The sequence below is a fragment of the Pollicipes pollicipes genome, unplaced genomic scaffold (assembly GCF_011947565.3).
Source record: "Pollicipes pollicipes isolate AB1234 unplaced genomic scaffold, Ppol_2.1 Scaffold_4881;HRSCAF=5763_pilon_pilon_pilon, whole genome shotgun sequence".
Lineage (NCBI taxonomy): Eukaryota > Metazoa > Arthropoda > Thecostraca > Pollicipedomorpha > Pollicipedidae > Pollicipes > Pollicipes pollicipes.
Window position 1 is genome coordinate 41642364 of NW_023596576.1, and position 25660 is coordinate 41668023.

A 25660-nucleotide genomic window follows, 5' to 3' on the forward strand; every position below is an offset into this window, starting at 1 on the left:
TCCATCTCCGCCTCCATCTCAGTTTTCATCTCCCCCCATCTCCATCTCTATTCCCATCCCCATCTCCATCTTGATCTCCATTTCTATCTCCACTTCCATATCCACCTCCATCCCAATATCCATCTAGATCTCTATCTCCCCTCCCCCCACCCCACCGACCTCCCTTTCACCTACACCAATGCAGAGCACAACAGGTATTGAGTATGCAACGCCTGCCCGGCATGTAAGCGCATCATCTTATTGCCTCTGCATCCGGCGACCGCTGCTATGAATTATTTGTTGCACCATAGCATTCGTGTTCGTTCTTGCTTATTTCAGGCACAACATTGTTCCTTGTTGCCAGGCAATTACTAACGCCCAACTAGCACAACAAGATTCAGCCAGTTTTATTGTTATCCCGTGCAAGGCAGACACTATCCTCATAAATTACATACGTGTCACTATCAGGGAAAGCAAGTGATCTGCATCCAAGAAGAAAGCTCACGAGAGCATACGAAGACTACCAGCGGCATGCCTGGATCTGACCAGTGTTATAACAAGCGAGACATTGCACGGTTTGTCACGTTCTTGCTGCTGCATTATCACCACCCATATGTGTGCAATGTGTTTAGGGAATCTTGCTTAGCACATGATATTGCAAAGATAATTGCCGTCCATGGACAGACAAGCAGCAACGATATCATTACTAGCGACGAGAACCATGAGTGCGCATCCGTTATCGTAGCGCTGCAGCCGCCGGCTCCACTGGCGCTGACCGGACCTGTCGCTGCCTGGCTGCGTCCAGCGACGCTGCCCCGCGGGGGTCGAGCCGCAGGCAGGCCGCCCCCCCCCCCCCCCCCCCCCACCGCACCGACCGACCTCCAGCGACACGGTCGGTTACCCCGGCGGCCCCGGGGCGCGAGCGAGGCCGCCGCGACGCGCCGCCGTGGCCGGCGCTAGTAGCTGGCCTGCGCGGCCGTCTCCTGCTGCAGCTGCTGCTCGTTGCGCCGGCACTCGCCGCTGACGAAGACCAGGTCCTCGAGCACCTCGCGTATGCGGTCCAGCTGGGCGTTGGGGTCGTAGCAGGCGGTCACCTCCTCGGCGCTCAGGCGGTACCGGTTGCACAGCTGGTACAGGTTGTGGATGGCCATCTTCACCTGGCCGAGCAGCAGGGTCTTCTTGGCGGCCGTGTTCTTGATGCGCGTCCACGTGTTCTCCCACGTGATGACGGCCTGCTGCGCCTTGTCATACCGCGACTGCAGCTCCGACAGCCGGTTGTTCAGGCCCAGGATCTCCGTGTTACGATCCTCCGAGTACTGAATGAGTTCCAGCTTAGCATCCTCCACCAGGTCCTGGTTCCCCTGCTCGCGTCGCATAAGGTACTCCTTGGTGACGGAGAGGATGTCGTACCGGTTCATGACGTCATGTACCTCCTCGTACTCTTCCGTCGCCTCTACAGCCTTCTCCATGAAGTCTTGAAACAGCTTGTTGCGGTCCACCGTCTCCTGGGTCAACCCCTTGAATTCGTTGAGCTCCTGCAGGTCTTCGGTGAGCTTGGCGATCTCACGGTCCTTGGACAGCTGCAGGCCCTGCTCCTCCTCCACCTTCTTCAGCGCCCGGTGCCGCTTCGAGTCGTTCTCCTTGAGAAACTTGTCGAACTTGAGCAGTGACGTCTTGAGGCCCTTCTCGCGCTCCTCCAGTATGGCGCGCTCGTCGGAGATCTCCTGCATGCGCAGCTGGTACCAGGTCTTGCGCCGCCCCAGCGCGCCCTCCACCTCGGACAGCTCCTGCTTGCGCGCCAGCAGCCGCGTGGCGGCCGCCAGGTGGCAGTCCTCGCGCCGTGGCCGGATTGCGATCTTGTTCTCGAAGCGGATCCGGAAGTAGTCTTCCAGGTCGCGCATCATGTTCTCCGATTTCTTCATGCTTGTAGCGTAATGACTGGGTTTTCCTGTTCAGCGGTGCGACGCCACTCCTCTCTGTTCGGTCCCGCTTTTGGCCACAGGTTGACAGCAGACCCCGCAGTGTCAGTCGGATTCGGACATTGTCCTCGAGTTCGGTTCAGATGCCGAGTGCGACATTGCCGCCCTTCACCTGATCAAACCTTGTGAAGTGACGCAGACACCGGGCGCGCTAGATACGGCACATCTATGAAATTTACGCGTTTATTCAAGGATATCACGTGACTCTTACCATCAACGCACTGTCCGACAAAGGGATCGATAAATCATCCACCTGGCGTTAGGCAACTTTCCGCAACTGCAGCCTACGGGCGATTGCTTGGACAAGCTACCAGAACACCGTTATCGACCAAACCTGCTGGCGGCGCGCGCGCACCCCAGGCTGCGCACGAAGACACCAGAGTCTCGCGGTTGTATTACCAGGTGCAACGCACTAAGCTTATACGAATGCAACTGCATTCAATGCAATATGGTTTAGTTAATGTCATTTTTGCTATCATTACCGTTAAAATATTCATAATTTGCTATCACTTTTCATATAATGTTGATCATTAAGATTCTTTCATATTGTCGTTTATTATCATTATCAAAATATTAAGGTAATGTAATATTTCATATAATGCTGCCCTCAGTATTACGTTACACCTTAATTTAAGTTTAATTGCACAGTATTCAATAATAACGCAACAGACATCGTGTAACAGGTGAGTCCACACATGACTGTTACAACACTCCCGTGAAGAACCAGCGATGCAATAATAAAGCTAAGGCAGATTATTTGATACTCTACCTTGTTTCAAAGAGCGACCAGTTTCAGATTGAGCACAAATGGGAAAATTGCCACCGAAGACGTTCAACGCATATCTATGATAAGCTCTGCCACGTCACCACTTGTCATCTGTTTCGCCTGAGAAGTAGCACCCGGTCCGGTGGTAGCACGATCTCGTGCTTACTGGACACTGTCGGTCGTCACTGACGAGACCATTCTTTCCATTTCGGTCGTTTCTCATCAATTTTCTTTGGGACCACTCAATACAAGTTGTGCAATTATTTTGCGCATGCACACGCTCGTGCATATACCAACGGCTTTGAGGTCTTGTCTCCGAGTCCTGATGCTATATATCTGAATCTGGATTTTCTTGAGGACAGGGACACGCTTCGCAGTACGCCTCCGAATTTTAAAACAGGTGATGAGGTAAATACGCATGGTCTGAACACAGATAATTAGTATGGTCGTAAACTTACGAAGTTGTTAAGTGCATTTGCAAACATTATTACTCACACGCATGAGAAAGTAAAAATACCTTATTTCTTGGAGAAACAACAGAAGAATGAGGACGTAGATGTGTTGGCATTTCGGCAACACGCCTTTATCAAAAATAATAGCAAGTCATTTCAGCGGAGGCGGGGGCGCAAGGCCGTCAAAGCTTTACGGAATTCTCAAAGTGCTGCTTGAAGGGTTCTTGCGTGTTCACAAGACTTCTGCTACTTCTTTCGTAAGGCATGCTGCCGAAATATCGCGCATCTATATCCCCATTCTCCTGGTTTTTCCCCGAGGAATACGGCTATTACTATTTTGTATCTAGTAAAGTTCTTTGCAGACTAAATTTTACATTCACTATATGTAAGTAACATGTTTCACATTCACCTTACATTCATCTGACCAGGTCTTCGTTGAGCAAAACTAGCGTAATGTTAATGTCTTGATCTGTCTACATGTCTTCACCTGTAGTTGAAAACATCCGCCTCACGATGTGTCAGGTGCCGAGGGTACTTATTCGGTAAAATAATGTCACCAATACGATGCGTTGACAATGTGGTGACACGATAACACATCGTAACATTCGTGTCGTACACCGTAACAGACCTTGCACACTGAGTGAGCAATGTGAGCGTCAATTACTTCACCGAAGCCCATTTATTTGGAGCCTTGCCGGTTTCCGCGCGCGCGAAACCATGCAGCAGAGGCACGGTGCCAGCATTCCACTCTGAGAAAATGAGCGGAGGCGCACGGTCGTCAATGCTTTATTGCCTGCTCAAAATATCACTTAGAGGGTTCTTGCCTGTTCAGTGGCGGATTAAGTTCTGGAACCGAAGAGAAAATACCATCGTTCATCGTCCTTTCTTCGCCGCCATCAACCGGTTCCTTACATCTGCCATTGCACCATTACGCTCCCTTATCAAATGAATAACGGCCACGGCGCCGAGTCTGCTCCGTCCCAGCGGCTGTGTCACGTCTCTCGCCTGCCGAGTGCCGACGCCCGGGTCTGCTCCGTCCCAGCGGCTGTGTCACGCCTCTCGCCTGCCGAGTGCCGACGCCCGGGTCTGCTCCGTCCCAGCGGCTGCGTCACGCCTCTCGCCTGCCGAGTGCCGATGCCCGGGTCTGCTCCGTCCCAGCGGCTGCGTCACGCCTCTCGCCTGCCGAGTGCCGGCGCCCGGGTCTGCTCCGTCTCAGCGGCTACGTCACGCCTGTCGCCTGCCGGGTGCCGACGCCCGGGTCTGCTCCGTCCCAGCGGCTGCGTCACGCCTCTCGCCTGCCGAGTGCCGACCCCCGGGTCTGCTCCGTCCCAGCGGCTGTGTCACGCCTCTCGCCTGCCGAGTGCCCACCCCCGGGTCTGCTCCGTCCCAGCGGCTGTGTCACGCCTCTCGCCTGCCGAGTGCCGAAGCCCGGGTCTGCAGCGGGTCACAGCAGGTCACAGTCAGCCGCCGCCGGCGGACAGTGACCCGACATCCTCATCAGGCCCGGCCAATCGTATCCGAACAGGTCGAAGTCGAGCCTGTACTCGGCGCGCAGCGCGGCCACCAGCTCGCGCTCCAGCGGCCGCAAGTACCGGTCCGCCAGCTCGCGCAAGGGCGGCTCGCCGGCCGGCCGCGTCCGGTGCAGCCACGGGATGCGTGCCCACGGGTACAGCTTGAGCGCGTTCCACACGAACGGCAGATCGTCGGCGGCCGTCTCCAACTGCGCGATGATCTGGTACCCCACGTGGCAGGGCGCGCAGCGGCGCCAGACCGGCTCCCAGTGCGGGTCGCGCAGAGGCTGCGCGCCCAGCAGCACGGCCGTGAGGAACTCGGCAAAGCTGGGCACGCCACGCCGGCGCACCACGTCCCGCCTGTACCGCTGCATCAGGCGGGCGCGCCGGCGCCGCGCCGCGGCCGCCGCAGCGCCGGTCCGCGGACGAGCCGCCCGGGCGCCGCCGCCGCCGCCGCCGAAACGCAGCTGCTCGTAACGGCGCAGGATGCCGGCGCGCTGCACGCGCAGACTGGGCCGCGGGGAGGCGCGCTCCACCTTGTCGCGGTAGGCGGACACGAGCCGGCGCAGCGGGTGGCGCACCAGCAGCAGCGTCACCGAGTGGCGCAGCCGGTGCGCCAGCGTCGCCGCCGGCGGCCGCAGCTTGGCGGCGGCCATGGCGTGCAGGCTGGTCGTGTTGTCGCCGAACACCGGCACGCCCACACCCGTCACGCGCAGGATCGTAGAGAGCAGCGACGTGGAGGCCACCTTGGGCACCAGGCAGATGGTGGCGTTCAGCGCCGGCGCCTCCACGAAGTGCGCCGGGTTGATGCTCTCCAGCGGCGCGGGCGCCGGCCGACTGGTGACGTTCCCCACCCGGATGCCCACCTGGTGACGGCGGCAGGTGTCCAGCAGCCGTCGCGTGCGCGCGGCGTACACGGCGCGCCGTGCCTCCAGCCACGAGTCCGACAGCGCCGGCATGTGCGGCCGGGCCAGCTCCAGCTCGCGGTCCAGGCGTGCTGTGCGGCTTCGCTGCGCGTCCCACTCCCTCTGCAGGCCGCTCACCCGCTTCACTTCCGTGAAGTTCCACGCCAGGTCGCCGGTGGCGTTGTCGCGCATGAAGAAGTCGGACTCCCGCACGAACACGGGGGTCCGGCGTCTGGTGGCTCCCGTTCGACGCCCCAGGCCAGACGAAAAATATTTATTTAACACCAATTGGTAAAACGCGACCAACATTGCTACACCGCCCAGAAGGCCGAAGGCTCGATTGCTGCGAGATCTGCATCGAAACGATGTCAGTTTCATCTCGCGCAAAGCAAAACAAACATAGAAGTGTGGCCCGCGCAAAATACGTCACTGCAATAACATGTTGTGCATGGAGCAGCCAAAAGAAAACCGTTATTAGACTCTTATCTACATGGCCTCAGCTGAAACATCTCAAACTCCTGATCAGAGGTTGGCTAATTTATCTCTGCACTCCAAATACGAATTAGGACAGTCTCGTGCTAAAGTGCGAGATAGACTTTCGACTGAATTCTAAGATGGCGAAAAAATGTTAAAATATCGTTAAAATATGATGGATCACGTGTGTAAGTACAGCTCGAGCAATGTGGATGGTATGCCCACTGGGCCTTTAGGCTTTCGGTCTCTAAGCAATGAGGCTCCTTTGGTTCATGTGCGGAAGTTAACATGAGCATATGTTACAGATATCTGTCCATAAATTCTCAACCCAGCAGCTCCAGCCATCCCACCGGTTGTCCATTGGACAATGTGCAACATATTTTCCCATCACGTTCTCACTTTGTGCTTGATAAAAATTAAACTAACGCCGTTGTTTTCAAGAACGGGCTCGGTACAACGTAATAAGTGCCAACGTATTCCGCAGCGAACCAGCCTATAACGCTGGTCATGTTCGTAGCACGCATCAACTGTACTCAGAGGCAGAGGTCTCGATCCACCACTTGTCCGATCGCTCTGGCGTCTATGATGTACAAAATACGCTCAGGCGTCCACACTGCGTAACCGGCATTCATCCGGCGTGCACGGCAGACCATACAGCGCCGTGATGCCCGCGCCTCGCAGGGTACGTACCGGTGCGCTGGACGACTAAGGGGGCTAACTGGGCCCATGGCTCGATGAGGCGAACATCATAGTTTACTCTGGTTATAACGCATAATCGCATTGGCGGGAGTGCAAATGGTATCACAGGAGAAGCATTACCTCTCCAACGTTGCCAATAATATTTTGAAATGCAAGGAAGAAACAAACATGCATGAATAAACCAGGCTTCTACACAGTATATGATGCAGTGCATCATCTTTATCAGTAGACACGAACGACTACAAATGAGTTGAAGGAACAGACAGACACCAGTACTTCCGCAGTGCTTAAGCGGACATTTCAATATTTCTCAACGAACGTTGCGATACTTTGTGTCGCGCAAATAACCACCTTAGTTGACGAGCCCTAAAACGTGATTACATACATCCACAGTCGGGAAATACCACAGCATATGATGGAGCTGTGAAATGCATTCTGAGATGATCCGCACTCGTCAGACGTGCGTTCCTGTGTGGACGACCCCCGGATCCGTGTCCGCCCGCACGCCCAGCGCCCACTGCCCCGTCTCGTCCCCGACCCGCGCCATCTCCCCAGCGCGCTGAGACCTCTACCCCGCTCCTCTGCCCGTGCGTGACCCAGACAGAGCGAGTGAGCCCCGGAGCGGCGTACCGTTTCTGGTCGTCGGCCTCGGCGCGCAGGCGACGGGCCAGCACGGCGTCGGGCGGCTCCGGGGGCGTCGGTGGCTGCAGGCGCGCGCTGACGCCGGCGAACTGGCGTAGCGCCGCCGAGAAGCGCGGCAGCTCCTGCGCCGGCGCCATCTGAAGCGGCGCACAGAGACGGCGGCGTCAGGCGCACGAGCGATGCGCGCGGTCGGCAGGGTCAGCTGCGACGGCGACGGCTGGCGGCCCGCGGACGCGTCACTGCACAGATCGCGGCCTAGGGCGATGGCAAGGAAAGGGCTGATGGAAGTCAGACAAATTTGAAACTGGTCGTCTGCACCAAGATCGCAAGGAGATACAAATATCTGCTACCAATGTTATAAAGATATTTGGATATCAGTTGTTACCAAACATAAATTGTTACCATTAGCATATGCTAATCTCCCTGTTTGTGATGATTTGTTGTGAGCATTAAATGGATTTTTACTTCAAAACATGGCAATACTTGAGCATGACCTTGAAAAGCATTTATCAAGACTACATATCTTAAGATGTTTAAGATCATATTCCATGATACCTTGCAGGCAACAAGATCACAAAGAAGTGCACAACATGGACAATGTTTCACACAGCACAGCACAGAGGATTTTCCAAGGCTACTCTGTGCAGAGCCATCATAAACATCATGGCTTACTGAAATAGTAATGGCATAGCAGAATTTTTTTTGAAAAATGATCATGCATAAAACAATTCTGACTCAACAATCCTAAACATAATTATGACCTAAATTATCACAGATGTGCTGACAAACAAAAATGGAAAAAAGGATGAAAACAAAAAAGAGTTAGGTTAATGAAGTAAGTCATATCTGCATAAATGTCTGTATAAATCATACCTCTAAAAATGAATGAAATGATCATGTAACCAAATATCTTGGTCACAAGCTGAGGTGGTGAAGAAACTGCACAATGCAAATGAAAAACAATTTGTAAAGAAAGGTAGTAGCAGCATGATGCAAGGAGGGCTATGGAAGGCTGACAGTTTGGGTAATGGGAGCAACACACAGGAGTGGGGCAGGCAGCTACAGGGTGAACATGGCAGAGGCACAATGTGGTCAAGGACAAAGACAGGGGCAGTGACATCACAGCTTATGTGTGCTGATGGGTGGTGCTAGACAGCAGGTAAAAACACATCTCCCACAAGTGATAGATGCTTGGCTTAGATCGCTTGAAGAAAAAAATGAAGTGCCCGCATTCCTTATCCATGACTGTAATGGCATCTGACATAGTAGATCACTCTTTCTGCATTAACTACTCAATTTGATTCCTGCTACCTGGGTATCTAGCAGCATCTATGAGGTTTCAGAGAGTTTGTCATTGTGTCTATGGTGGCATGGACAATTCTTGAGATTGAATGGTATGCTTAAATGCACTCGCATCATGCCCCAAAGGTGATTTTCATTCCAAACTTGAAGGCTATCTGTCTAAGACAGTTAAATACCAGATTTTGTATCAAATTTATCTTATATCTAGCTGTTTTGCTTGAAACCTAAGGCAGGGTCTTTCACATGCCCTTTGAACAGTATGAGGGACAAACAGCTGTTACATGACAGCTGTGGTGATGAAACATGACATCAAATGCAATATTTGACTTTTCCTGCTGCTAAGGCAGTTGGTGTGCTTATTTTTTAACAAAAAAGAAATTTAGGGGTGTTTCCTAAGCTCAAACATATAAAGAACAGGAATGTTCTATATCAAACAAATGATTTAAGTTGAGTTGCCCTGTTTATCCACTCCACCACATTGCTCTGGACTAGTATCTGTCAAAGTGATAATGGCAGTGTGGCCTCCCACAGCTCACTTGCCTCCCATAGGTCCTACATAAAACAAAACACTGCAGAAAATTAGTAGCAAAACAGCAAAACCAGCCTCCACAGAGACTGCCTCATTTTTGTTTTCATCAACTTATTTTACACCTCTGCACACCCACATGCACAGATTTCAGTATGTTATTTATTTCACAAGGTCATGCCAATGATGATGCATCACAGAGTGACATTTAGACTGTGAAGACTTAATATCGCCAATTTTTTGTTTTACCAATTTTTGTTTGCTCTATGTAATAGTATCCACGTACATAATGGCACATTATGTGATATAACCATGAGGACTCATTAAACTATCAGTGAAATAGTAAACCACTTAAACTGATGCAACTCGAGCCATTTTTTGGCATACCAAAGACAAAGATAGAATGCAACTTTGTGGATTTAATTACATTCAAAAATATCTATCTAGCCACATCAATCTCTCACCTTCCTGCTGCCAGTTGTGGCCAAAAGTATGGTATTGCTAGGTTGCAGAATATCACCCTGACTCCCACTTAATTAACACAACACGAAGTCTTACAGCACTAAAAATATCCAGCCACCGCCACAACCACCACCCCCTCCAAGGGGAGCTACACTAGACTGATCGCCGGCCTGATTTCGCCACGGTTGCGCTGAAAGCGAAACCGGCCCTAGAGATGGTCAAGAGATATCAGACAATGGGCGAACTGCAAAATAAACAAATCTTAGCCTTACATTCGTCCTTTTTGAGAATATTACGGCAGCCAACGAGGAAACTGGAACTACCAGCAAATCCCATACTCGTGATCTGTTTATTCAACATCATTTCTCGGAGCACAAGCTGGATTATAATGACTGATCTTCGCCATTTCAAGTGAAGTTGTACAGCGTTGTGCAATAGCAATGCTTGTGGTAGTTGGTGCACGCGCGGCCCCGACAGTCACGGATGAAGGCGGAAGACATTGGCATAGTATGGCTGATGGTGCCGAGGCCACAGCGACATTTTCCAAAATGTGGCTGTTCTGTGTCTGCCGCTCAAAAAGACCCACGGATTCCATAGACAAAGAACCCCATGGGATGCCGTATCCACCGGCGGGATCTACGCACATGTTTGTTTCCAGCTGTCAGCTCATTCCGGCAGCTTTGACTTATTACATTTTATCACCCTTGGGCGGTGCACAAAGCATGCGGTCGGCTTCCGTTGTCGCGGAGCAGGGGCATACGTTCTCATTTGTCTTCTACATGTTGCGCTGTTAACCCAAACATCTCATAGTCATTTAGGACTACCAGCCCAGCCAGCTGATGTCTTCGGTCATCGCAGAACATATTATGCTCCCAACGAGCAAGTCCTGAGGGTTTTTAATTCCCACATACAGAGCATGTTGTAGGCGTCACACTATTATTGCTGGCCGAGAGTGGGCACTGGCCATAACCGAGAGCTGACACTGACCATACCGCCCCAGAATCAACCGACGACCTTCACCGCGGAAAGTCGGACCTTTCGGGGCAGGAGCGGGCAAACCGGAACGCCTGCCCTGCTCCCTAGCCGCCGCCACGACCCGCCGGCTCGACCTTGCCACACACCGACGGAAATAACGCCCATAATGTCGAACGACTGAAACTGCCGCAGGCCCGTTGCCCGTCTATTCCTAAGATCCAGTCAGTTGTTGGGCAGCAGCCGCCCATGGCTGGGCCTCCATCAGTACATCGGCACACACGAGCGGTTCAGAGTCGAGTCTTGCTGCTACTTCCAGAACCCCCTAAAATGAGCCCTCCACGGCTCGCTAAGCGCGTTAAACGCCAATATTTGCAAAACAGAAAGGTACATTTGCACAGTGGCAAATGCATGTCATGACAATGTACAGTGATGGATATGAAAGTCATAATGGCATCACGTGACCTGACGAACATTCAAGGATAAAAAATCGTTCAACTTTCGATGCGTTCTGCGACGCAACGGACGCTATTATTCCAACCTTGAATGGTATGGTAATAAGCGTGCACAAGGCGCTGATATTACCCATTGAACATTAATTCTACTTCGAAACTGGGTTCCACCACCCTAGTTCGAAGTCACCGCGCACATCCCGTGCCCGGTAATGCCGCAAAGATGGCGCCTGACATGTTGCGCCGGTGGCGGCCGCTCCGCCCCGTCGCGCACCGCTACGGCCCGCGCGCCGGCGTAGCCCCGTCCACCGGACCGGCGCGGGCGCGCGCCGTCTGGGCTCTGGACTGGATTGGACCCAGACGTCTGGATGCAGCCCGGACTGGACTCAGACGTGGCTGCCGACGTCGGTGGTCTTCCGACAGGCGACGTCCATCGCACGCACCACCGCCTCGCTGCGAACAGACCACGACAGTTAACGATCGCACAGCGTTCCGACACAAGCGGACCACGGCTGGTGACGATCGCACAGCGTCCCGACACAAGCAGACCACGACCGATGAAGATCGCGCAGCGTCCCGACACAAGTAGACCACGACCGGTGACGATCGCACAGCGTCCGACACAAGCGGGCCACGACCGATGAAGATCGCACAGCGTCCCGACACAAGCAGACCACGACTGGTGACGATCGCACAGCGTCCGACACAAGCGGGCCACGACCGGTGACGATCGCACAGCGTTCCGACACAAACGGGCCACGACCGATGAAGATCGCACAGCGTCCCGACACAAGCAGACCACGACTGGTGACGATCGCACAGCGTCCCGACACAAGCAGACCACGACCGATGAAGATCGCGCAGCGTCCCGACACAAGCAGACCACGACCGGTGACGATCTTACGGCGTTCCCACACAACGGAATCCGTCAGATCCCACGTACTCGCCCCGGGTGGCGCACACAAACACGGCGTCTAAAATAATAACAAATGTTACCAACTGGTTGCTCACTGTTACATGCTAGGAAGGTCTAGCGGGCATATGAACGTGCGATGCGCGCCGCATCTGCAGCTCGACATACAGTACCATCAAAAAGAAATGCACAGTCTCTTTTCCATACCGCTCTATCTAGCACCACCACATGGTCTTCAACACAGTACAGGGCGAGCCATGCCCAGCCTGCTCTCATGGTTTCTGGCAATGATCAGTCCCGATACTGGCCGGCAATTTCGAAACATGAAAAAAACCGGTCTGATCTGTTTGCATTGCAATGACTGCAATGATTGAAAACAGGAAGAGAATATATAAAGGGAAGAGAGGGAGGGAGTGACAAGGTACAGCAAAAAAGAGGCAAGGACGGAGGACGGAGGGTAGGCACAGGGACAAAGAGCACGGGAAAAAGAAAGATATGGATGCGAAGCACATATATACAACTTACTCCAAGCCGCCGCGCTGCAGTGCCGCCAGGCCCGCGATGGTGCTGCCGCCTGGTGTGGAAATGGCCTTCCGCAGCGCGGACGGGTCGATTGAGGTCCTCATCAGCAGCTTGGACGTCCCGGACACCTGTCAGGCGGCGGCCGGCGTCACTGGGTCAGCAGCGGAGCGGAACACGCTGGTATTCCCAGCACCAGGTCAGGGGTGATGTCAGTCTCAACTGACATCAACTCTGAGAGGCCAGGCTCCGTGGGAGCGAGGCAGTCTCAGGTGCCCACGAGGTGCATCTCCGCTGGCATGTCGTGATAGCAAGACAGTTACGTCAAGACATTCAGGACATGCCTGGCATGAAATAGTCTTATTAAGGCCTTTCAGTCTCGCCCAACCCTTCTACGCTGGTGAACTTTGACCCTCGTAAGGGTCGGTGCACAGTCCATCGTACATAAAACACGTCGATTGTTATCACGTACATACTGACGCTCGTTTGTTACATTTTGTGTTCCTCGTCTTTAAATGAGTCGCAAGTCAACGTGTTTTCTCTTAAACTTACGCTAAATATGGTCACTGTAGCCGATATCATGAGAGTCGCCACAAAGCTTACACCATAGCACAAAGAAGACGTCATTCCTGTGCACTACGCATTCTCCCCACATCAAACACAAGCCTATGCGCACGAGCAGCGCTCTTTGCGGCGGCCTCCCGACCCGTGACGTGCCACAGCAGTGGGACGTCACGTGAGGCGCGGCCGGGTGGGCGCGTGACGTACCACGGCGGCGGCCACCTTCAACGCGTCGTCCCAGGCGATGTTGAGGTTCACACCACCCTGCACCATCGCCTCGATGTAGGCGCACGTCTGCGCGGGGAGAGGGCAGCGCGTCACTGGCAGAGCGGGAGGGCGGGCGCTGGCCAACACGTCCACAGACGGAGCCCCCGGGGACGCTGCGCGCCCGCTCGGACAGCTGACACCACCGTGCCAACTCCGCCTGAAGTCATCTGAATACACTTCAGGCACAGTTCATGATGGCCAGTCGTTCTGCAGCTCACAACAGTCTCCTGAGCAGCTCGGTGTCTCGCCAAGCACGTGCCAGCGGCATGGCATAGCGCGAGCGCATGCATGTGGTGTCGTTCGTGTACAGATGTACCAGAATGCGTCTTTATAAAGCAGCAGCACAGCCGGTGGCGGTCCTGTCCGTAAGAGCGCCAGCGGAGGGCGCGGCTACTCACGAAGGCGGCACCGCTGCCGACCATGGTGCTGTACGCGTCCATCAGGCTCTCTTCCACCTGGACGCAGGTGCCCAGCGCCGAGAACATGGTCTCCACCACCAGGTAGAGCGCGTGCGGCACGTCGTCACCCATACAGTACGCTGCGGGACGGAGGAGGGGCGCTGAGTTTGGCGTTGGACCGGCTCCCACCGCGGCAATCACGGCCAAGGCACGATACTGGGTTATCACGCCAAAAAACCCTGCCGTGATGCTTCCCAAATGCAAAATGGGATGACAAAAAATGGGAATCGGGTGCGTGGCCGTTTAGGCCCGGTCCGCGGGGAGTCCGTCTATGCCCGTGTGTCGTACCGATAAGTACGCAGGTTGGCTGGGGACGTGGGCGAGGTTGTGAGCAGCGGAGCGCGGCCGCGTCGGGGACTGAGCTAGACATATGACCAGCCAAGATAGCGGGTGAGAGACGCGGCCGGGCAGCTCATCTATGCCATCGTCAGGATAACGGCGTGGGCTAGATCCTGTCAGGCCAGAAGTTCTTCACAAGCAACACAGTGTCACATAGTCCCTTACTCTCGCCACCGCTCTCCCCTCACAATGCCTTACTCTTCCTTCACAGGCCCTCACTTTCCCCAACAGTCCCTTACTCTTCCCCCCCCCCCCCGCCCCCACACACACACAAAATCACACCCATGTTGGCCGCTGGCACTTTTCCCACTCCCCATTATCCGGCCCACTACCAGCGCATTCTCAGCACAGCCTGGTGTACAGATGACTATCCCTTAACTGACCGCAGAAGCCGGCACTGATGGACATCATCTTGTTGGGCGAGCAGCGCACCACGTGCAGCGACGGCGCCGGTTCTTCCGGGTTGGGGATGCTCTGTTCGGTCGGCACGACCCGGCTGGCCAGCAGCTGCGGAGGCCAGTGCAGGGCGGTTCGTCAGGCGGCAGGCGGCAGGCGGCGCCATCGGCCACGGCACCACACCAGTCGGAGCGGACCAGGCCTTCGCTGTAGCACGTCCCGTGTACCGAGGCGCCACACTCATAACAACTGCTTATCAAACTGTACGTGACACTGGGCCAATTGCTTCATGCATTGAAAGGTGCGGCGTGAACGATCTGGACAGAAAACGTGACAATTCATAGCCCACAATGCATGTCTTAAGATATTCGCATTTTTTTCGGCTCTCGATGCAGTAATCCCTCACCAGCCTGCTATTTGGACACGTCTCGCAAGCGTCCGTATAGAAACACTGTCATGATAAACTCTGCTAAGAGTAAGACTGGTTCACAACCCCGCCTGGTGCATGTTCTCTGTAAGGGCATCTGGTTCAGAACCAGTGGGATTTTTTCTGGTTTTCTAGTTCTTGGTGTCTAAGCCGATGATATTTTCAAGGCACGGGGTGGGACGATAATCAAGGTTTGCGGTTCGCATAGTGCGCGTTCGTACATAGCTGATACGAGTTCTCTCACACTACACCTTTGCTTGCAACCCGAATGAAATCTCCAACCATTATAACACATCACCACCCTCCCCACGGAAGCCTTGTCTTTACGTGATGTGAGGGTGTCTGTGATGACTCTGAGGGTGTCTCTGATGACACATGTGACACATGGGTCTGGGGGTGGCACCCTGTCACCTCCCAGAGCCGGTTATCTAGGAAGCTGGCGAGGCGCGGGTTCGTTCCGACCTGGCGGCTTGTTCTGCATCAGAATCGTTAACGTCGCACGGAACATCGTTGAGCGACCCAAAGGACCCGACGGTGGAAGGTTTCTCGATACGCATGGCGCCATTTTGAGGGATCGTCCGGAGACCAGTGTGGGAGTCCTTGATGCGCATCAAGCATTTAGTCCAGCCCCCGACATCATTCTCAATGTCATGACGAACCGACTGGTCGGCGGTATGGCCCCGCGTGCCAGGGCGGACACCCTTTCTGTGCCATACTGCATGTAACTGCACGACGTGATGCTGCCATTATTATGTCCAGAGACGTGAACTGATACGGGACATGAAGACTGCTCCTATCCCCGCTCCACGCCCTGAAAAGTTCTCATTATACGCCAGGCATAGGCGACAAGAGCCTGCACCCCGCCGACTGACCTCTGCTACCCGAGCGCGCGTCACGCCCGGGATCACCGAGATGATGAGGCGCGCCTTGTCGTCCGACACGGGCGTCAGGGCCTCCACCATGCCGACCAGCAGCGGCGCCTTCACCGCCAGGAACACGACGTCAGCATGCTCTAGGATCTCATCTGCGGACCCCGCGCGCAGCGTCAGCTGGACGACCGCCCACCGTCGCCCGTCGACGCCGCTCGCGGCTCGAACATGGGGGGGATCGACCGGAGGGACACCCGCGGCCCGACCGTAGGCCGACGGTGCCGCGCGCGCGGGACGCCCACCCACCGCCACTTCAAACGCCGCTGGGGAGCACGACAAGACGTCTGAGACGCGACCGCGCGGCCCGTTAAGGGCGACGCGGCGCGAGGAGGCGGCGGCCGTCGCACCCAGTGACGGCAACGGACGGCTGGAGGCGCGGCGCGACGCGACGCGGGCCCGCGCGCTCTTACCGTTGCTGTGAGTGGTGTGACACTTCCAGCGCCGCCACTGGGCCAGGTTCCTGTTGCTCGGCGCGCTCACCATCACGTCATGCGGCAGCAGCAGCCCTGCGGATGACAGGCGGCTGAGGAGCGGGACATTACCGTCGTAACGGGGCGCCTGGGCTGCCCAATTGCAGGAAGCGTACAAATGTGCCCATCACAAAACACCACATGATGTCGCACGCCATTTGGCACGACTCACTTAACATAATATTCCAGCCTTCTGCTGCGGTTCGCAATTGGCCCAGAGGCGCGACGAGGAGGTGACAAGACTACGCTCGCTGAGTTCTGATTACCGCGACGATACCAAATCGCCCCGGCGGCCTCACCCTGTTCCAGCATGCCCTGCGCGATGGCCTGAGCGATCTGTCCCGCTCCCAGAAAGCCGACCTTGCGGTTCCCTAGGCCGATGGAGTACGTCACCCGGCCCTGCACGGACGGGGAGGAGGGGGTCAGCAGAGCCCGGGTCCGACCGAGCCGGCGGCGTTCGGTGAGCCGATCAGAGCCGCACGCCCGGTGAGACGTCGCAGGCCCCGCCAGCTGCTCCACGGACAACATACGGCAGGCCCGGCCGCTGCCAGCCAGCCGCAGACCCGGCCGCACCAGTGAGGATGGGAGAACTGAGCTACGAAGACCACGGACGAGCTGCTGGCAAACACACCTATCACGGCCAGGACCCAATGGGCATGGGAATATATAACGTAAGCCCTACAATTAGCGTCATGTTTGTTATCAAGACTTGAGCAGCTGCAAGAAAGCTTAAACCCGCTTGAAAATCCCCCCGCAACGGCCTTTCACGAATATCGCGCTCCAAGGGTACACATCCGTCCCCAGCCCCGCCCAACCCGTCTTTCCACCACCGCCGGGCCGGCGCTCCCCCGCCTGCCGCACCCAGCACCCACCGAGAAGTCGCTTTCGAGCAGCGGCGAGGCAGAGCGATCGCCGACGGAGGGCGTGGCCAGGCCCATGCTGACCGGCTCGTCGACCCGACCGTCCGTCTCGTCCATGCTGCGCTCGCCCCGCTCGTCGGCCTCGGCGCTCGGCGGCGAGGTGGGACGCCGCTCGGAGTTGGAGCGGTGCTTGCGACTCTCGCCGTGCAGGCGCAGCGCCTTCAGCTGCGGCGTCAGGCGGCAGGCGCACTGGCGGCACCAGGCGCGGTGCGGCTCTCCCGGCACGCCGCTCAGCCAGCCTGCGCCCCGCGCGCGCCAGCGTCACCACACCGCACACGGCCGGCGGCGGGCCCGCGTGCACCGCGTGCGCCGATGTCGGCCACACGGACGGTACTGGGCAGCGTGCGCAAGCGCCGCAGACACACAGACAAAGATACCTTCGAGGGCACGTCTCCGAGTGGGCACTTGGCAACAGATGTAAACATGACCACGCAACGTGAACTGGACAACACGGAGCCTCTGTTTCCGGAGTTGTAGCTCCGGCACACACGGCGTGTTGCATCGCGCGCGAGCTTTCCCCGCCACCCGCCCCGGCCCAGCCGCCACCTGACCGCCCCCGCACCCACCGGCGGTCTCCTTGTGCTCGAGCAGGCTGGGATGGAACGAAGAGCGGCTCCCTTTGTTGCTCGCGCGACGGACCGGCGTGCCCTGCTGCAGCACCCCAGACCGCCGGGTCAAGGTCTTTCGGCACCGCTGGCCACAATGCACGGTGAAATCGGCGCCAGCGCAGAAGCACAGCCAGTTCATCACACACGTGCAACGGCTTTATATTGGACAGCGTATTGCAAGACATACCTGCAGGTAACCCATGTTCATTTTGTGCCGTTCACATTGTGAATGTTTCTTCAGATCGTTTTTCCTCGCGTGCAGCCTTCGATCACAGGCTTTGCAGTAGGCCATGAGTCGGTTCTTTGGATAGGGCTGAAATGCAAATATAAACTAACGACATGGAAACGGAGAGAAGAAGGCGCGGCACACCGAAAGTCCGTAGGCATGTACAGCAGCATGTGACTTAAAGTAAGGCGTCATTGGCTGTTTATGGCGAAATGCTCGCTCGCCTGATATTGTGGTAGCACCGGCTAGCGAACATTACGTCACGAGCAACCTACTCCTGATTTGCATCTGCATCACATTTGCATCACATCTGTATCCCAATCTGCATCCTGCATCACAAGCAACCTCTTTGACCACATCTGAGTGTGATTATGTGGGTCACTTTTGTGTACCTCACAATTTCCAAGAAGTCAGCAATGTACTAACAAACATTCTTAAGCATTTCTTTATAAAATTATTGTTTGACACATAGTGAACTTGTAACTTCAGACATGTTGGCATTGCCTACACCAGCAATGTTGTGCCTGCTAATGTGACGACTGGCCCCAATTATCACACGCAAAACAAGTCAATCCCCATCATGAGGGAAGCTGAGGCTGTGGCTTCAGCCCCAGTGAATAAGCCATGGGGAAGTAGCATAAATACTCGTCATTTCTACGACGCATTATCTTGTATACGGCATCGCGACGCGTGGCTGTAGCCACCACATCTGAGGCAGTGACTGCCCTGTTCACACATCCCTGTCATGTATCTGTGTCCAAGACTTGTGCACTGAGCATTTAGAGCATTAGTCTTAGCATTTGTTTGCCTTTGTGCTCCCAAGCAATTTCCCTGCGTGAGGCAGTGGTAGGTTGGCATTTGGTTGAGCATGCTATATGCTCTGCTGGGACATTGCTGGAGTTTTGTCGATATACAGCATGTGGAAGAAAACAATGTATAAGCTTCAATGAGGGTTCAAGCCATTCAACAACAAATGACATTTAGCTGCTGATGACAATCATCATTTTTTGTTGAAAGCAATGAGAAGGACAAAGCAATGCCTCAATCAAATCGACACAATATAAGGCGAGAAAGCTCCATGAAATTCTTGTCATTAAAAATCCCCACCTTTAACCAGCCTTTACAGAAGTCCAGTTGCTCCCACAAAGGTCTGTATCTCTGCGGATATTGCTTCTTCTTTTCCTCAGTCGATCCCTGCTTCACTGATCGGGGTGCTTCCTTTTCCTCCACTGCTTCTTCATAAGTGACCAGAATTTGTTCCGAGGTGAGCAGGTTCTCTTCAGACGCAACCATGTTTTGTTCAGAGGCGATCATGTTTTCTTCAGTGGTGACCATGTTTTCTTCAGAGGTGACCATGTTTTGTTCAGACGCACCCTCTGAATTGTTGAGTTCCCCCTCGACGACAGACATTTCACAAAAACCTGCTGAACAAAGGCAACACAAGTACCTCAATTATCTATGAGGGCAATCCACATCAACAACAACACTTCATGCCTGACATCCTGTGTCCAATCACTACACAGGCTGGTCCCTTCATGCATGATACCTGCCATTAAAACAAGGAGTGGGCTGGGTTCCTGCTGTCTTCATGCATGATACGTGCCATTAAAACAAGGAGTGGGCTGGGTTCCTGCTGTCTTCATGCATGATACCTGCCATTAAAATAAGGAGGGGGCTGGGTTCCTGCTGAGTGTCTTATCACCTGATTCACTGCAACTACCTAAGCCATTTATGTGGAGCTCTGGCCACTGACAAAATTTTACATGCCCACAGACTGGCACTGACTGACTGGCAGTGTGATGTGGATGTATTTTGCATGATGGGATACACCTCAATTCCACATCCCACAACTCAGAAATCAAATGCATTGCTTAGCAGTACCACGATTTGTACATGGAACAGCTCAGAGCCCCTGACAGAAATTGAAAGGCCAGTTCATAAAATTATATTCAGGAACATGAACACTGCATATAATTTATCAGAAGTGGGATAGCTTCATGCCAACTAAGCCTATTTAAATGTATGCAGTTCATAATTTATCAGGGCTAACAGATTATGGCTAATGTGTGTCCTGGGACTGCTGGAGAGCCAGAGTTCTAGCTAGCATGATTTATATTTACATCACGTCACAACCTACCAGACAAATTTTGGAGTGCTGTGACAATATCATGTTACACATTGATGTGAACACTTCTATGTCAATACACTGTCTTTGGTGCTAGCTTACATGCTGTACTGACAATGTCTTCCACAAATGAATTATAACAATGAACACAAAATACTATCAGAATATTTTTGTACAAAATAATGCTTGTAACATCGCAAGTTCCTGAACCATTGACTCCACTCATAACAACTGATGCCAGCCATACACCAAGCTCCCCAGCACTTAGACATCCAACATTCATGCAGTAAAATTACTGGTACCACACTGCTGTTACACAGTAATGTTTAATGCAACATGCATTTCTTGTGGTCTGGATGCAGAGCATCACAGCAGGTTTGACTTTTGCTGCAAATTGTTCCCACAAGCCGGCATTTAAAAATGCCTTGGCCTTGCCTTGGTCGGTCAGGATTCACACAGCAAACATTGCTCAGTGCTAATACTAATCACATCCATCTAAATTTTTGGAATAAGTTTATAAACATGTAGAATGATCATGTGAACACTGCAATATTTAGTCAACATAACACTGACATGGAAAGTATATAACAATTGAATGTATAAAGGCAACTATGTGATCGCAGCCAGTGTTATGAAATATTCTACATAAGAAGTATATTCACACCTTGAAACTTGTCAGCACTAAACAGGTAATACACACGCTGAATGATGAGATGTGAGCAAAGCGCACGGGGAAGATCATTTACGTGCAAGATACAACGCTATTCTCACCCCAGGCAGTTTGTAAGTCACCACCGATTCAATAAGACGTACACACAAATGGCGCAAGGCAATACAGCACGATTCAATGGAACTTGAATCGGAATCGGCAAGGGGTCATCCGACTCAATCGCAACAAATTCCACAGGAATATGCCCGGTAACGACAATGCAGAGCCAAACAAACGCCTTCCTATTTTCTGCGCCACATTCGTCGCAACCAAGGCTGTACATTTTCCAATCCCTTAAATGGTAGCAATTTGGAAGCTCCATCGCACTCATGACGTCACGTACTTTGTACCTTAAATCGTCGCGAACATTTCATTCCCCTGAAAGAGTGCAAGAGCATGGCTGTCGGCCGCAAGCAATGGATGTCTAGCAAAGCGGAAGACCGATAGTCTTTTTCGCTGATCTCTTTCAAGCCGCCGCGCATTTTTAGAAAATTAGGAGGGATTTTAGTCAGGGGCGCAACCAAACCCTTGCTCTGATAGGCCGGGGAGTCTCGATGCTACCCACTGTCACGGGCGTAGGAACAGGGGGGAAGGGGCCATACCCGCCCCCCCCCCCACACACACACACACCTTTCAAGGTGGTGACCAGTAACGTTAACTGGCTCCCCACTTTTCAGATGGAGGTTGCAATTGGCTTACTTTTGCACTACATTAGATATGCATGCCGATTTACCTAGCTCACCACCCATCTCCCTTAAGATTCGTCATCTTTTTCGCTTGCTCATTGGCTATAGCTTAGTGTCACAGCCGCAAGGCAGATGCCGCACGGCCTGGAGACTGCAACGCCGGGCGTCGAGACTGTTGTTGCGGTCATTTGCGAGCATGCATGTTCAACACGATATTACACAGTTTCTTATCAGTAATCAGCTCTGACAGGATCTTGAGCATTTTAAGACGAACATGGGTTAGCCATGTTTATACAAATTATAAACACCATTTCATCTACAATCTACATTCAGGGAGAACCCAATATCTCTGAAGAACACAGAAAAACACGGAACTGGAGTCTATGTGACCACTACCGGACTACCTGCGGTGATCAGGGATGTTATTGTGTCAGTGAGGGTTCCTGTGCTGATTCGGGGCTAACCGCGCGGGTCAGAAGGCCTCCGGTGTCAGGGGTGAGAGCAATGTGATGATATATCCTTCTAATGGCCTCCGGATCGACCAGGAGACGCTTCGCGATGGGACGGAATGGTCCTTCAGCCCTTGACTGGAGACGGTAATGTACCCCTGGTGTTCTATTCAAGAGCCCTTGCCCGGAGGGAAATGAGGAATCTCATTATTGTTGAGTAGAGTGGAGCTCTCATCATGTTTGCCTAAGAACGTTCATTTTTTTCAGAATGTATTGTTGAAACAAATTACATCAAAAGGCTTGAACATGCCCGCCCGCAACTGCGAGAGCAGGGACAAGGATGGTCTGGGTTGCAACCTCCGTAAAACCGAAAAGTTTCGGCCACTGTAACTGCCACCAGACGGCGGGCGCCGTGTTTATCTATCTTCTGGACAGATAGCTAGCTGCGAAAACGCGAAAAATAGAGATTTTACGTCCATTCTTCCAGTTCAACCGACAGATCCCAGCCCCACTTTGCGGTGCTTTAACACGCGCTCGGGTGGGGTCAAATTGACCCCCCCCCCCAAAGTTTTTCCAGAATGGTTTCCGAACGGCGCGGCGTAGCCGCGCCAAATTTTGCATAGCTGTAGACAATTGAATAGTAGATCGTTTGGCACCAAAAATTTAGGTTTGAAAGGCCACTGACCTACGGCAGGTTAAAGTCAGGCGATGGTTTCAGCGAAGGCAATTTCTAAGGGATTCTTCAACCTAATCTAACAACGGGGTGTTAGACGAAGCCATACATCTCTAAGATGCTTTCTTAGGCAACACAACAGTTAAATGAGCAAATAACATTGACCTAAGGTCAGGTATAAAGGGGACACCAAGGTGAAAGCCAACCTATTTTGTTACTCTAGGGCTTGCTGTATGGGATAGTTTCTGGTGCACATTTCGAATTCATTGATAGCAGGAACAGCATTACACATCTTCCATGGACTTCTTAGAGGTCATAATAGGTCATTGACCTTAAATGACGCCGGTCAACATTTTGTTTTAAGGAACATACTGCCTAGCGTAATTTTTATCGCTCAGTCAAAGTGCAAAACTCAAAGCAATCTCGCATGCTCTAAGTCACCTTGATCTTCAAAAGGTCAAACGTTACTGGCCTTGAATGAGCAAGTGACCTTTTGCTTAGAAACGGTTTCCTAGGTTCTGGGGGCACTTTAGAGACCAACCTGGGACTTGAACCTTGTTGACCTTTTTTGACTCGAAGGTGACCTAGGAACCTGACCTAGGAACCTTTGACCTAGGAACCTGAAACTTTGACCCAAGATAGTTCGCGTACAGCTCAACACACCCTGTAAACTTAGTGTCTCTAGCCTTCTTAGTTCCCGAGACCTCAGGGGAGGTCAAATTGACGCCCACCCGAGCGAAGGGTATCTAGCCGGCCACCCGAGCGCGTATTAAGGGCCAATCCGTTCTGTTCATCGGTCTAAGAATTGCGCACGTGAAATATGCGCTCAGACTGCCTTATAAATGTAACATCTGATGTCATGCTGCGTCCGAGGATATTTTCAGAAACGTCGTCAATTCGTACACCCGTTGACCGCAACTTAATACTAGCTGCTAGGCCGACGCTGTGCGACCCACGAAGACTGCAATGCGTGGGGTCGAGGCTTGTGTTTCCTAAAATTTCGAGTGCGCATGCTAAAAATTGCATCACGTAACTGCGTTGCTAGTCGACTTACGCGTTTAAAAATAATCATTTCAGAAGCGTCATTATTTTCGTTCACCTGGTGGACCACGACCTAGATATTGGCTACTGGGCTGACGTACCGCGGACTATGGGAGCCGGCGTAACACGTGACATAAATTGTATCTACTAATCGATTCTGGCTGGTGAAAATATTCGGACAAACGTGGCTTGGCCATGTTAAGACATTTTGTTGACCACTCGATTCTGTAATGAAATTTCCATTTTCAAGTTTGGATCACACATATCGATCTGCAATCTACCTTTGCGATGTCCTCAATGTCTGTAGAACCCAGTTTAAAAAATTGACAAAGCTTTCTGAATTTTATCAGTTTAGAAACAGTGCCGGTGATTTCTTCCATGCAGTCGTTGAACGCTTGATTTCTGCACTGGACTGACCTCAAAATACAGGACAGAACTGAACTCACGGTAGCTCCTGGCTTCTGTCCTGGTTACAAAGTAAAAATAACAATAAAACGAAGAAAACCGTGTCACCTGTTAACAGCTAAGCCACATCCGGGAATATTTTTTGGGGGGGGATCATCATAAGATGGGCTTTTGTCAACCCTGCGTTCCCCCCTGGCAAGGCTCTGACTGCACCCCTGCCTACACACAAAAGCAGATCAAATCGTATGCGTTGCATGATGGGCAACGAAGCGTACGTTGGGCCAATTCCTACCTAAGGCAGACGGCTTCCCGGAGGCTATTTTCTTGCGATAGTGTGGTGTGAGGGAAGATAATTCGGAAAAAGATACTGTTGCAGGTGTCCAAGACGTGTTTCATACACCATGTAGTAGCAACGCTGGTCCAAAAATATTCAACAAAGCATCCATACGATCAGTTCGCAGTCAGTTATGCGGGGTATATCCGGGCAAAGGCAGTGGCCATCGACGGCGGACAGGAGCAGGGCCCAGATAAGGAACATATGACAGATTGGCCTTATTATGTGGCTTGATTCTTAAAAGAGAATTTCCAGTTTCGTGGCTTTTGTCATGTTGTTTGTAGCACTTGTAGCACTAGTCCGAATTTGTTTCCGCCTGAAATGCTGCGAAAAGTTGTATCTCTTGAAAAGCAGCCAACGAAATGAAGACGCATGACAGATTGTCGCAGTGTGCCATGGATCCACTTTCAAAATTACACCAGCCTAATCCAGATGAATAAAGAGCGATAACAACCTCCATCTCTACCTCCCCCCTCCCCCCCCCCGGTCATCGGACTCGCTTCCCGGAAAAAGTTCCTGAATACACCCTGAGCATGCCCCCCCCCCCACTTTTTGAAACGTTCCTACGCCTAGACCCACTCTGACACCTCTCTGGCACGTCATGTAATCGCGCCCAAATTTTTAGTAGCCTGTGGGGCAGCCATCGAATATGTTTCACACAAAAAACCGTCAGCATTTCTGGTTTCGGAGGAGCGGGAGCTTTCGAGGAACACCGCACGGCGATTTATGGCCTGTGCGGGGCGGCGGACGGCAACCGACGATGCCCCGGAACGCTCGCGGTGGGCCAACATGGATGTATGGCTCGGCGGGCAGAACCATGCATTATAGATATATGCTTAAAATATATTAACTATTTTACACCATTGTACCCGGAACTTCTTAACAAGGAACACGCCTGGTTAGGTTGCATTGGCTACAAGGCATGGTATCGTACACGTGAGCATGTAAAACTGAAAAAGCCCGATTTTGGGGAAAATTTTACCATTGTCCCGGCAGATTGGGGTCACGTATTGACGCACAACCACAAACCTATTACCAATCTCGAGATCTCGTTGGGACCAATCCAGTGGTTGTTTTTCTGCTG

General features: G+C 52.9%; 3 protein-coding genes across 4 annotated transcripts; all 3 read right to left on the bottom strand.

Moving 5' to 3' along the window:
• Positions 1–935: 935 nt before the first annotated feature.
• LOC119100398 (coiled-coil domain-containing protein 42 homolog) lies at positions 936–2069 on the bottom strand. Its single transcript, XM_037223496.1, has one exon. The coding sequence runs from the start codon at positions 1899–1901 to the stop codon at positions 936–938; it is 966 nt and encodes a 321-aa protein (XP_037079391.1). The 5' UTR covers positions 1902–2069.
• A 2551-nt stretch (positions 2070–4620) lies between these two features.
• Positions 4621–5784, bottom strand: LOC119100399 (carbohydrate sulfotransferase 13). The gene is made up of 3 exons (XM_037223497.1): positions 5341–5784; positions 5128–5280; positions 4621–5055 (listed from the first exon to the last, which is right to left on the bottom strand). Exons 1-3 carry the CDS (start codon positions 5782–5784, stop codon positions 4621–4623), a joined length of 1032 nt encoding a protein of 343 aa, XP_037079392.1.
• Positions 5785–10040: 4256 nt separating this feature from the next.
• LOC119101231 (uncharacterized) lies at positions 10041–21206 on the bottom strand. Of its 2 annotated transcripts, none has more exons than XM_037224529.1 (13): positions 21051–21206; positions 19262–19575; positions 18116–18241; positions 17887–17971; positions 17273–17559; positions 16700–16799; positions 16341–16436; positions 15874–16025; positions 14562–14685; positions 13780–13919; positions 13322–13408; positions 12560–12684; positions 10041–11574 (listed from the first exon to the last, which is right to left on the bottom strand). In XM_037224529.1, the coding sequence occupies exons 2-13, from the start codon at positions 19562–19564 to the stop codon at positions 11508–11510; spliced, it is 1692 nt and encodes a 563-aa protein (XP_037080424.1). In that variant the 5' UTR covers positions 19565–19575; positions 21051–21206; the 3' UTR covers positions 10041–11507. The 2 variants fall into 2 exon arrangements, with proteins under 2 accessions (XP_037080424.1, XP_037080423.1); XM_037224528.1 differs by having other exon boundaries at positions 19262–19578.
• Between the last annotated feature and the right edge of the window lie 4454 nt (positions 21207–25660).